Genomic DNA, 14,126 nt, shown 5'->3' on the forward strand with positions numbered 1-14,126 from the left:
AATTTATATAAATTAAAAAGAAGACTATTATGTTTCTTATGGCTCCAATAACGTTTTTGGCAGGGGTTTGTGCTGACAGTAAGGAGAGAAGGACAGCATAGGTATCGTGAGAAAAATGCCAACTCTTTCGAACTGGAACTGCAAGAAAGCCCTAATCAGAGACAAATAAAAAGATTACCGAGTAGCTCAGAAAGCTCATCTTTGAATGCTCCCATTGATTTTAATGTGGACCAAAACATTCCTTTGCTTTGCATTGATTCTCCATGTTCTAGGGCATTTTGATAGCAAAACTCATAAATGATTACTCAATTTTACAACTGCCTTTGGCTTTGATTTATCTAGGAAGAAAGAATCCTTTCCAAGTCTTTTCTCCTAAATTTCTCTCTTCTGGTACGTCTGAATCAGTTCAACATTTGCCACTACTTTTTTTTTTCTTTTTTTCTGCCAGCAGTTCCCCAGTTCTCTTTCTGAAAGAAGATTATAATCCTTAACACTTCCAGAATTCCTTCTCTAACCTTCCCTACCATGCCTTTCCTACCTTCTTCAACCAAAGGACTTCTTTCATATAAGCTATGCTAATACCTAAGAACTCAATGTATTTTCTTCTTTAAATTTTAAATATTTACATATAATACAGATGCTATACTCCTATTTAACTTATTTCCTCTTTAATCATCATTAATTCATTCACTAAACAAAACTATTCAGTAAAACATTCCACAAAAACAGATCTAGTGCCCACTATGTGTTAGTCAACCAAGGTAATATGGTCTGGCTCTGTGTCCCCACCCAAATCTCATCTTGAATTGTAATATGAATTGTAATCCCCACACTGGGGGAGGGACCTCATGGGAGGTGATTAGATCATGCGGGTGGTCCCCCCATGCTGTTCTCATTATAGTGAGTAAATTCTCTGAGATCTGATGGTTTTATAAGGGGATTTTCTCCGCTTGGCTTGGCACTTCTCCTTCCTGCCGCCATGTGAGAAGGATGTGTTTGCTTACCCTTCTGCCATGATTGTATGTTTCCCAAGGCCTCTCCAGCCATGTGGAACTGTGAGTCAATTAAACCTCTTTCCTTCATATGTTACCCAGTCTCAGGCAGTTCTTTATAGCAGCATGAGAACGGACTAATACTCAAGGATAGAAAATATAAGATCTGGCACCTAAAAGTCGCACGATGCAGTCACTTCCCTTTTCTTCTATGTTCAAGTGTAGTCTTACTCAGAATATGCTGATTTAAAACATTTTTAGAATGATGGGTTAATATTACCTTTCTCTTTCATTTTCTTTCTGTTTTTTAAATCAATGATAGTCCTATTTTTATTCATGGAGAAAAATGCATGTGTTTTATTTTTACTGTTTAAAAATGATTTTTTTCTTCAAGAAAGTAAAATAAGGTAAAGAAAAGAGATGAAATATTCCTTGATCACACTGACTTCATGTGTAAAATAAGGTACACACATACGCAGACATTTGAACAAGTTTTTTTTCTATTAGGAACAACTGCTTCCTCAAGAAACACAGTTGTAGTCTGTGCTTATGATGCTTCAAATGGAAAACCAGAGGATGACAATAAGCTTTCATTGTCATATTTCTCCTTCCTCACATTTATTTTCATGTATGATACTGTGAAATCAGAGAAAACATGCCATTTGATGATTTGTATTCATTTATGGATCATTTAATTTATTCCTAAATGTCTCCTTTTTTTTTTCCAAAATATTTTCTGGATAAACCTTTTTTTCACATAGGGACCGAAAGTGGGCTTTTCTTTTAATCCAACTGAGTTATACCAAGTGCTGTAATTTTACCTGTTTTAGAAATCTGAGCCTTCAGTAAGTAAAAGATTGACTTGGAATTTTCTAGAAATAGTCAAGGCAATTATAACATTCTATTGATGTAAGGTGCACAGATTATCACCAGGTAAAATTATAATATATCTATGACTAATATAGTTACTGTCATCCAAAGACACCCTCACCACTTTTACCAAACAAATCAAAACCAAACCAAAAACCAATGATAATAAAACAAAATGAGATCTATTTTATATCTGATTTTTAAAGTTACAAATACAATTGATTTATTTTATGGTGTATTTTATGCCAGGCCCTGTTTCAAGTGCTAAGAATGGAGGGATAAACAAGAGTTTAGCAAGAGTGACTATTATATCAATCAACAATTGCATCAATGTTGTTAGTGCCAGGTGAGGTATGCATCCCATGATGTGCGTGTACAGAGGAGGGCACCTCTCACTTGTAGGTGGATCAAAGAAGCATCAAGGTAATGCTTTAACTGAGTCTGCAGTTACCAGTAAGTGTTAGCCAGACAGATGGGGGAGGGAAAAGACATTCCAGGAAGGCAGAATGATTGTAACATGTGAAAATATGGAAACACAGAACAGCGTAGGGTGTGCAAAGAATTCCTAGTAGATTTAATTTTAGTTTTGAATTTATTCTTTATTTGATTTGCTCTTGATTTTAATAAGGCTGGGATGCAGAGCATGTGTGAGAAAGTGGCAAGAGACAGAGGCAGAGCAAATCACTGGGATCAGAAAATAAATGACCTGTATACCAAGGATATACAGTGTTATCCTGGAGGCCTTCAGGTTTCTGTTAAAGGGTAATAGGGTAAAAGGCATGTGTTTTAGAAAGAACTTTGCAAGCAATGAGGATGTGGTTTTGGAATGCTGCCTAACTCAGGTGAAAGATGGTATGTTGTCTGACATAGTAGGGGTGCAGAGAGGAGATTCAATTTGAGAGATATTTATTGATGTTATAATCTATAAGGCTGGGAAATAAGTGTATGTGTGTGTGTGTGTGTGTGTGTATGTGTGTGTGTAAGTAATAGTGAAAAGAGGATGGTGAATTTCATGTTTCTCATTTGGGCATTAGAAATATCTTGGGGCCATTTGACAAGATCAGGAATGCATGAATGAGGCAGAGTGGGTGATGAAGGGGGAAGATGGTGTCAGTTTTGGACATGTTGAGTGTTGTCAGATGCCTATAGAATACTGTAGTAAGAAAAGTCCAGCGGCTAGCTAGACACATAGGTCTGGCACTCAAAAGAAAAGTCTCAATTTGTCATAGAGATTGCATTGTTGGTTTTTCATTAACGTTGAGTTTTTAGAGTTGATGTCATATCTGATACCTTTTTTTGTTTCCACAGCACATTGTACAGGGTAAGCCTTAGGGTTGCATACAATTCCCAAATCCTAACTTTTTTTTGTTCTAATTACTAGGATGGGGTCTATTAATGTAGAAGAAATAAAGACTTTCCATCAATTGATGCCAGTTTATTTCTTTTCCAATCCAGTTATTGAATACATAGACCTGAATTGGTGGGGCAATACAAAGCTTAAATGAAATCAGAATCAGCCTGAAGAATAGTAGTAAAGAATGATGTCACCTGCATTTTATGGTTTGACAGATATTAGGCGGGTGTATTTCCAGAATTTCTTCCTTAATTTTTTTTGTCATATCATCTGAAATTTCATCATTGCCATCATTCCTTTAGAACATCAGGAGTTTTTCAGTTTTAAGGAGTTGCCTGATAAATGACCTTATGAAGGGTAATTGTGTACAAGTTATCAGATAGTGTTAATAAAATTTTTTAATGAATCGGAGCTTTTGAGATATGTAGAGAAAGGATAATTGAGACAGGATGAGAGTATGGCTGGTTATGTTGTATTTGTTCACTTCTTATTGACATTTCCTTGAGATTAATGATTTTATTACTGGCAATTTGAGGCCCCAGAAGAAAATTCTTTCCCATTAAATTGCATTTCTTTCCCCCAAAAGTCACTGCTCTTTCAGAAGACATTAACAATTCTAGATATTCCAAAAATAAATTTAGGTATCACTGCAGTTGTTAATAACAGATAAATAACATTTTGCTATTTTACAAGGAAGATGGAAGTATGTGAAATGAACCACAAAAAGTAAGATTTGTTGAAATTCAGTTTTATTCTCTTATATCTGCACACAAACACATTGAAGGACTGTTTTTATTAGGGTAAGACTAGCTGCTATAACAAATAAATCCCCAACTTTCAGTGGCTTAGTACAATAGAAGCACATTTCTTGCTCATATAACAGTCCAAGGCAAAGGATCCTGGCTGGCATATGGCATTTTCCCACACAGTTATTCAGCAGCTTTGCTATCCCCTTGGGCCTTGTCATTTGCATCCTTCCACCTGGTAGAAAGAAAGAGAAATTATGGAGAAGTCACAGTTGCTTCTTAAATCATGACATGGAAGTGACACACGTTACTTCTGTCTACATTCCATTGGTGAGAACCAGGGACATAGGTTCTCACCAATGCAAGAAATTCTAAGATGCAAGAAATTCTGGGAAATATGTTCCTGATGGGACAGCTATTTCGCAGTAAGAAAGCTATACAATGCAAGGAGGAGCACAGAATTTTGTGGACAGCTAATTGCCTTGGCTACAGGGACTACATCACAGATATGGGCAAAACACAAAAGTCACACATAAAAATTGCTCATTATTTTATGGCCACACTTCAAATAAATGAGCACGTCTATACAGAAGGAAAGAAAATACTTTTGTTTGATACTTTGCATTCATTTTGTATGTTATGTGGTTGCTGAGATCTTTTTAATGCTAGCAAGAATGTTGGATTCCTTATTCATTGTGTATGAAAAACTGAGACTTTCTTTCCTTATTTTTAAGGTTGGACGAAATTTGCCCGATTGACACGGGCTTTGACAAATAGCCGAAGTGTTTTGCAGCAGCTCACGCCAATGAATAAAACAGAGGTGGTCCACAAACATTCAAGACTAGCTGAAGTAAGTATGAGACGAAATTTGCTTCCCAAGATGGTGGTGTTGGTACACTTTTCTTCCCCAAAATGATTTAATATAGATATTTCTGGCTATGATCTTATAAATGCTTAGCTGATAATTTATGTTTCCCTTGTAGAAATATAGAAATCCCAAATATTTCTATTTATTCTCTCCAACTTTTGAAATGGGAATGTAGCTAATGACATCCCAGGTCATGTCTGTAGAGTGTAAGGTTTTCTTTGAGCATATCAGATAGGGAGTTCTTTCATTGCTTCATGCATATGTGCAGCAAACACATATTCAGGGTATGCTCTGTGCTTGGCACTCTGCAAAGGATGTAAAGATAAATAAGAAATGGGCCCTGTCATCAAGGAGTTAAATATCCAACAGAGGAAACGGATCATAAGATGTGAAAAGATGCAGTGACAGGGTGCCGTGGGAGCCTGTGCAGAATTTGCCCAAATGTGGGGTCCTAGGGAAGGCCGTGTGAGTGAGATGATACCTGGGCTGAGTGAATTCTGAAGGGAAAATGTGAGAGTTAGTCAGGTAAAGAAGGGATGTAGTTTATTCCTACCAGGGAGACCAGCATGTACAAGGGCTCAGAGATGAGGTAGTACGATGACGTTGAGTATGACTTTAGTGTAGTTGAATTCGGATGGGGAAGGAGAAGGTGGGGTGGCATATAGTGAAATGGTGGTGGTTGGTGTCTCATGTGCCAGGAAAATGACCTTTGTGCCTCAGAAAAACCTCTCAAAGGGAGGTGGGTCCTAATTGGTTTCTTTTGTAATTTATGTTTTTATTGTGTTAATTCAAAAACTTTATTCTAAGAAGAGGTCCACAGTTTTTACCGGATTGCCATAGGGATCCAAGGCACAAAATGATTAAAAACTCCTGCTTGAACTAGTGGCTCCGTGGAGAATGGGGAGGTAGGGAAACCAGTGAGGAAGTCCTAGCAGTAAGTAAGTTAGCATGACCACGGTTGTCAGCAGGGTAGTGGTAGCAGAAGTGGGTGGATTGCAGACACATTAAGATTAGAGTAAACACATTTGTTAATACATTAGAATAGTATGTGAAACAAGGGGTTGAGTCCAGGACAATTCTATGTTTTTGATTTAGACGACAGGGTAGATAGTACTGTTGGTTAATAAACTGACGAATGTAAGAGGAAGGAAAGAAGATTTGAGGACAATGATCGTGAGTTCGGTTTGGGGCATACAAAGTTTGAAGAGCCCGATAGGAAGTCCTAGTGGAGATGCCTGAACGGCAGGGAGATTTATGAGTCTGGCACTCTGGAAGGATATTTGAGTTTGAGTTGTAGGCTTCAGTGTCACCCTCACAGTTACAGCTGTTCAAGTCACGTGACTAGACGATGTTACCCTGAGACTAAGGAGAAAAAAAATGAGGCGAGAACTCTGAGGCAGCTAATAGCTTTATTGTTCACATGTCTTCTATAACCATAATTTGTATTACTGGTATGAAAGATGCCAAAAAGCTCATTAAGCTACCAAAACTATGCTGAGCACTACGTTTGCACTCACCAAATATTCTCAGGTAACTTTTACCAAAAAAGAGAAAGATAAAATCCATATGCTTATCAGTTTTCTCTGCTGCAGAAAAGTGAGTCGAAGCACTTCAGAGTAATTTTCTTAACTTGTAAATATTGAATCTGGTTTGGAGGGGATTAGGAAGTAAAGTATGTTCCCTGAATTTAGAAGACCATGGAGTTTTTGTTAGACCATGGTTAACAAAAAGACTTATGGTTTTCTGCTCTAAATAGCACTGTTAGCTTGGGTAAAGATGAATCCTTTGATGTGCAGACATGTTTCTGAAGACCAAAATAAGACATTAATATAACTAAATATTAACTAGTAATAATAATCACAGTATTTAAAAGATAATATGCAATTAGTACAAGATTTAAAGCAGACAATGAGATAACAACTTTCTTTTGCAAAAATGCTTAGATTTTGGAGCTAGTTTCTCTTCTGCCTAAAGTTGCCTATTTCTTTCTACAAATTAAGCTGAAATGTAGGAGGTTGTTTCTGTGATTGTTAATTTTTATAGTCATGATTCCTTTGGGGTCTTAACCACACTTTATTCAGGACTTTTCTTTTGTCGGTTACACAACAGAGCGAGAACAAGTGGAAGGGGGCCATGGAGAAGAAAATCTTCTCCCTTAGCACCCAGAATCACTCAGTATTGTTTTTTCTCTATGTCAAGGGAAAAGAAAGAAACTTTCCCCCTGACATCTTCTCATTTTTGTTTTTGAGAAACTTATTCCTATTTCATCCCATCTGTTTGTTTTTCTTTGCTCTGTGATTAGTGTTAGTTTCTTTACCAGTCATCCCTTATTCATAAACCTGGTTCTGATATAAAACTGCTTTCTGTCAGATCTTAGGGTCGATTTCAGAGAGCATACAGAAATAACAAGATTGTCGATAGACATTTAGTCAGAATACCTGCAGCGCATGCTCTTAGATCTCCAAAGATAGACATAAAAGAAATACCAAATAAGTACAACAATATTGTTTTTCCGGTGGTACTCAAAACTCTTGTAATTTGCTCAATGCAAGTATTTGGTTTAGTTATGGAATTTTAGTTGTTTTTACTTTTTCAAAGACAGATAAATCTGATCTCAATTCTACCCGATCCCCCAAATTTGGAGCTGATCCCCAGTTACAAAGATTCCAGTCTCCATAAAGGTAGTTAATTAATTTTCCGCATGCACTGACACCCTGCTGATTGCCTTTAGCTTGTTCACTTTTATGTTGGGTAGAGATAAATATATACACCCCGCCACATCAGTCAGTGGGCCTGACTTTGTTGGAGTCAATGCTCTCAGATCTTCAGAGAGGAAGAATGTGTCTGTATTGGTACAAAAATACATCAAAAACTGTGATTTCATCCTCCCTCCACCAAAGGCTTATTGCTTATAAAAGCACAAATGAAATAACAATGAAAATGAAGAGTCTGTTACTCACTGTTTTATGAAAGAGCCCAGGGACAGAGTGAAGATTAGTGGTGCTTTGCATATGAAAAAGATGAAGCTTATTTTTTGTGCACTGTTTTTTGTTGTTGCCATTTTCCTCTTCTTCCTCCTCCTTGTCCTTCTCTACCCTTTCCTCCTCCTTTTTGTCCTCATCTTGCATTTTTTTGGAGGGCTTTACATATGCAAATCACTGTCTAGAGAATTGGGTCCTGAATGTCTAAAGAAATATAAGACAGAGATCTTACCTTGGGCTGTACATTGTAATCACCTGGGAAGGTTTTGAAAATACAGATTCTCTGAGAACCCAAACAAGACCAATTTAATCATTCTCTGGGGTGGAGTCTAGGTATAAGTATACTGTATTCTTTTAAAACTTCCCCAGATGATTCTAATGTATAGCCAGGTTTAAGACTTTCTGACTTCAGGGTGATGCCATTCCATCTTTAGAGGAGACCTGCATTAATCTGGGCCACTGAGCAGGGCTTACATCTGTCAGCACAGTAGGCACAGTGTCCAGGGCCCCACAACACTTTTACAGGCCTACAAGATGTTTCAATTTCTATTAACAGCAGAAGAAAACAGCATAACTTTAGGTAAAAACAAAAATTGAATGTGTCGTATTAATATATCTATCTTTGTAGGAATGCTGTTAAACACACACACACACACACACACACATATACATACACACTTTTTTTTTTGAGACTGAATCTCGCTCTGTCGCCCAGGCTGGAGTGCAGTGAGTGGTGCGATCTCAGCTCACTGGAACCTCTGCCTCCCAGGTTCAAGTGATTCTCCTGCCTTAGCCTCCAGAGTAAGTGGGACTGCAGGCATGTGCCAACAAGCCTGGCTAATTTTTGTATTTTTAGCAGAATGGGATTTCACCATGAAGGAGTCCAGGAAGGCACAAAGGCATAGGGTCCACGAAGGTGGTAATGCACCCTGGCACTGAGTTTGTTCTGATTTCCCAAGATTGATTTATTTGTGGTTAAACATAGACTGTGTATATATAGATGGTAAACTACTAACATTGAATATGCAGGCAATTTTCATGTTTAACACAATGAAATTGGAAGTGACAGGCCAGTGGTTGAAAGGCAAAAGAAAAGACATGATTATGTACAGTTGTATATCTATAATACTTCACCCCAACATGAATCTGAACTCCTGGTAGGATGATTTGCTGTTAAGTAATTTAAGACATCATGGGAAAAACATAACTGAGGTACTGATAATGGCAAATACATAAAATGTCTTTACAAGTATTCTTACAAACACCAATATAAAAATAACGATTATAACATACAATTAAAGAGACCACCAATGATGTTTTCCATATCAAAAATAGTAACAATGGATATTATATTCTTAGTTTTCAGATATGTAAGTTCTGTATATGAGAGGAACTTTAGGATACTCTCCCAAGCTTCCAAAGATGCTAGTATATTTGTTTTGTTTTGTGGCATATATTATAACTCAGAGTTACATGCTAACAAGTATTTTTATTTTTATCCATTCTTACATCTAAATATTTAATGCATTTATGATTTTATGATTTGGACTTTTTGACTCCTACCTCCTGGGTCCCATTAGTCCTAGAGACACTGAATAACTGAATACATACAATGGGCAAATCTGTTGAAAATATTTAAAAATTTCCATTTACCAAACTCTTTAACACATACATTGTCTTTGGCTTCATTGATGGCACAGGGCAGAAGTTTTTGATTTATCCCTTCAACTGTCTTTTTTTTTTGAGACAGAGTCTCGCTCTGTCGCCAGGCTGGAGTGCAGTGGCGCAATCTCGGCTCACTGCAACCTCTGCTTCCTGCATTCAAGTGATTCTCCTGTCTCTGCTTCCTGAGTAGTTGGGATTATAGGCACGCACCACCACGCCAATCTAATATTTGTGTTTTTAGTAGATACGGCATTTCACCATGTTGGCCAGGATGGTGTTGATCTCCTGACCTCGTGATCTCACCTCAACTGTTTTTTAGAATTCCCAGGTTCCAGGTTCCAGAAGGCAATGCTATGTCCTGTGTTGGTTACCTTTGCCCAGGGATACACAAACCTCTACTCTCACTCTGTCATCTGCTTTTTGTCTTTGTTCTACTGTAATTAGACCTAATTAGTGTAATTCAATGTTCATATAACCATACACTGAAATTTTTCCATTTGAATTGGTATACAGAAACAAACTTGAGTATTTAATATTTTTTTTCCCTAAAGGAAATTTGCACTTGGGCAAGAAACACAATATTCTTTAAGTCCAGATCTAAGGGAGAAAGGGAAAAAGCAGGCGATACCCTTTACAATCCTTTATACTGCTGTGCCACCGATCAGGGCCCTTGCTGAGTATCACTCAACATCAGCATCACCAACAGTGGGATGCCAGGGTCCAGCAAGGCCATCAGAATCAAAGTTATGCTTCCTGAGGTGCTAAATGTGTGTGAAGAATAGATAATGGTGTGTCACCCAAATAACTCTGGACAGTCCATGAGAGCCATGTGATTCTAGGCAGGCTTGCAGAGTGAGTGTGCAGGAGGCACTTGCAGAAGTGGACATCCAGCAGTGTTGTGGATCAATGTTGGCTACTGCATCAGAGCAGGCCAGATAGAACAGCAGAAAGATCAGCTTTGGTAGAGCAATTGGACTTGGAGTGACTTCCTCTGAACAAATTTTAGAACAACTCAGGAGAAGAGGGAGGCAACACTATGGAGCATGACTGGCTGTGGTTTGACTGCCAGTAGATTTGAATTCATCACTGACTGTGCAGAGATAACCTAGTCATGTATAAACATATTTTCTCTCTTTTAGGTTCTTCAGCTGGGATCAGATATCCTTCCTCAGTATAAACAAGAAGCGCCAAAGACGCCACCACACATTATTTTACATTATTGTGCTTTTAAAACTACTTGGGATTGGGTGATTTTAATTCTTACCTTCTACACCGCCATTATGGTTCCTTATAATGTTTCCTTCAAAACAAAGCAGAACAACATAGCCTGGCTGGTACTGGATAGTGTGGTGGACGTTATTTTTCTGGTTGACATCGTTTTAAATTTTCACACGACTTTCGTGGGGCCCGGTGGAGAGGTCATTTCTGACCCTAAGCTCATAAGGATGAACTATCTGAAAACTTGGTTTGTGATCGATCTGCTATCTTGTTTACCTTATGACATCATCAATGCCTTTGAAAATGTGGATGAGGTAAGTTTTTTGTTTTGGTTTTCTGAGTACTGTGGGTCATATGTTTTGAAAACATCAGGATAAATGGATTCCACAGATAATCCAAACCTCTTTTTAGCCACCACTTTCAACTTTCTTGAAACCCTTGCCAAAAGTTATTATATTTGATTACCTTAAATTAGTTTTCATCTGTTTCTTCTCCTTGATATCTGGTTGAAAGTACGGATTACTGGGAATTGGAATTTGTGGATGGAAGAAGTAAGTGGAGGAGAAGAAAAGCGGCAGCATTTGAAGTCAACTACAGTATACAAACTACATAATTGATTAAAAGAAGATATTGTTCACAATTACTTTTAATGGCAAAAACCACATTTACTTTTATAACAACCCAATAAATAGATGTATTTTCTTTGAAAAGCTGCAGCATTTGAAAACTATTCATTCACAGATCTTTTGATTCCTCTTCTCAAGACACATATGATAACAATGGTAGAGTTAACAGAAAGATAAACTTTTATGAAACAGCAATTCTTGAATTTTTGCGCCTTTGGTTTCTTCCTCATAGCTTTTGCTATACATTTTGTCTGAATATATTTGTGGATATTGGATGACATATTAGTCCATTTTCACACTGCTATAAAGATACAACCTGAGACTGAGTAATTTATAAACAGAAGAGATGTAATTGACTCACAGTTCCACATGGCTGGAGAGGCCTCAGGAAACTTACAATCCTGGTGGAAAGAAGCAAGGATCTTCTTCACATGGCAGCAGGAGAGAAAAAGGAGCACAGGGGAAACTGCCGCTTTTAAAACCCCCAGATCACATGAGATCTCCCTCACTGTCATGGGAACAGCATGGGGAAAAACTGCCCCCATAATCTAATCACCTCCCGCCAGGTCCCTCTCTCGACATGTGGGGATTGCCATTTGAGATGAGATTTGGGTGGGGACACAGAGCCAAACCATATCAGATGACTTCTGATGTCTGGTCTAATGTAAGGCTCTGCTTCTTCAGTGTTATCAGTGCACCTAGAAGTACTTAAAATATGTAGAAGCTTAAAAGACCACTTCATCCACAGCTTCTCAGCCTCTAACTTAATAGTGGATGATATTTAAGTTGTTACACCAAGTGAATAGGATACAACCAGTAATTTCAATTCATAATATATAGAAGAGTCAATATAGAATGTATCTGTTATTAAAATGTGTTCATAATGATATTACTAACTTAATTGTCCTAAGATGTTCCTAGAGATTCTACTCTGTAGACTGCTCAGATGGAAACTTCTTTACTCTGTTATTATTATTATAATACATTGTAATATATTATTATTTCTCTATGTGTGTTGGGAGATAGATTGAAATTTTCTTCAGTGACTTTTTCTATAAAATATTTACATTCAATCAACTATAATAATAGAAATATTATTTCCCCCAAATTTAAGTGTAGACATTGTATTTTTTATACTGTATATGTAATTATTACTTTATAAATTATGGGAAAAAAGAAATCATAGTAATTCATTTTCCACGTTTTGAGTCCACTGACATCAAAGTTTTAAAGATTTTTTTTTTCAAATATATCTTCTGAAGTGAGTTAAAGGAGTTAATTTTGAAAATACAAATCACATGATAGGGGACAATAAGCAGTATTTATGTTTTGTACACTACACAGATGATTACATTAATACATTGAGATTTTGGTTATTTAGAACATAGGCCTAAAGATTTTAATAAAAGCAATCACTCATGTGGAATCTAGAAAAGTTCATCTCATATACAGTAGAATGATAGTTACCAAGGGGTGGGGTGAATGGAGAGATGGTTGAAGAATACAAAACTTCAGTTAGATGGAACTAAATTCAAGAAATCTATTATACAACATGGTGACTATAGTTAACAATCAATGTACTACATTCTGGAAAAATGCTAGGAAAGTGAGTGTAAAGTGTTCTCACCACAAAAATGATAACTATGTGAAGAAACACATATGTTAACTAGCTAGATTTAGTCATTCCACAATGCATACATACTTAAAAGCGTCATGTTGTACATAGTAAATACATGCAATTATTTCTGTCAATTAAAAATAATCAAAAGATTGGCTTGATTAGTATTACAGTAAATATATTGTGTAATAATAACATTTATAATTATATGTAACACTGCAATAATATATATTAAAAGATTCTCTCAACTTTGCTCAATTCAAGAAATGCAAAGTAAATCTACACTAAATACAATTTTCTTTTTTCTTTTCTTTTTTTTTTTTTTTTTTTTGAGACAGAGTCTTGCTCTGTCGCCAAAGCTGGAGTGCAGGGGCACTGTCTCGGCTCACTGCAAGCTCCGCCTCCCGGGTTCATGCCATTCTCCGGCCTCAGCCTCCCAAGTAGCTGGGACTACCGGTGCCCACCCCACTAAATACAATTTTCATTTATCACACTGCAAAGACCGAAACTATGTTAGGACACTAGGCTGTTGAGTGTAGTAGCTAAGTAGGCACACCGCTCAAATCTCCTTTCATCAACACGTGCTGTGTGGAGTACAGTCAGCGGCACCCTGGGTCCAGCTCCTGGCTTTAGAAAGCCAGTTGTTACCATCTCTTCTCAACTCAGCATTTAGTGATCTCACAGTGGTAGCTTGAAATTAGCCACAGTGGGAGTATTTACACTACAGAAAGTAGCAAAAGCTACAAATTAAGGCCTTTTAAAAAAACTTTCTGTAGAGCTAGTTGTTAATCATTTTCCAACACATCACTGAACACAGTTCGCTGAAGGCTGCTGCCTTTTCTGATCACCTGCAGCTCACATGTTGAAGCTGGGCTCACACATTTCCCCAGGGCTGCTCCCCGTCAATGTCTGAGTATAGTAGGAATACTATAACTTGTCCATACCTGCAACTTTTGCTCTGGGACTATCCATTTACTGTGTAAAAGTGTAAGCTTTTTCTTCCTACCTGAGTCTTCCTTCCCTCTTTCACAGGTGTTAGACCTGCATTGTAGTCCAAAGGCTCTTTGTGTTCCCCTTCTCCCCATTTTGTCCTTCCCAGGCATTTACCTCAGTAGAATTCTTGTGTAAATAACCCTGGCTTGGCATCTACTCCTTACAGAACTTCAGTTGATCAAGTGGGATGTGGCG

At 37.4% G+C, this 14,126-nt stretch overlaps 1 protein-coding gene and 1 long non-coding RNA gene across 2 annotated transcripts in view; one reads left to right on the forward strand and one right to left on the reverse strand.

The window, feature by feature from the left end:
- The window catches only part of KCNH5 (potassium voltage-gated channel subfamily H member 5), a 349,850-nt gene that overhangs the window by 55,380 nt on the left and 280,344 nt on the right, over positions 1–14,126 (forward strand). Inside the window, exons 5-6 of the mRNA XM_032180213.2 lie at positions 4,697–4,812; positions 10,616–11,008. Coding sequence (XP_032036104.1) covers positions 4,697–4,812; positions 10,616–11,008 — 509 coding nt within the window. The remainder of the gene's footprint in view (positions 1–4,696; positions 4,813–10,615; positions 11,009–14,126) is intronic.
- LOC131381542 (uncharacterized) lies at positions 3,990–10,888 on the reverse strand. Its single transcript, XR_009210358.1, has 3 exons — positions 10,741–10,888; positions 7,791–8,015; positions 3,990–4,197 (listed from the first exon to the last, which is right to left on the reverse strand). It is a non-coding gene; the product is annotated as an uncharacterized LOC131381542 (long non-coding RNA).

This window comes from Hylobates moloch, unplaced genomic scaffold (genome assembly GCF_009828535.3).
Source record: "Hylobates moloch isolate HMO894 unplaced genomic scaffold, HMol_V3 SCAFFOLD_16, whole genome shotgun sequence".
Classification (NCBI taxonomy): domain Eukaryota; kingdom Metazoa; phylum Chordata; class Mammalia; order Primates; family Hylobatidae; genus Hylobates; species Hylobates moloch.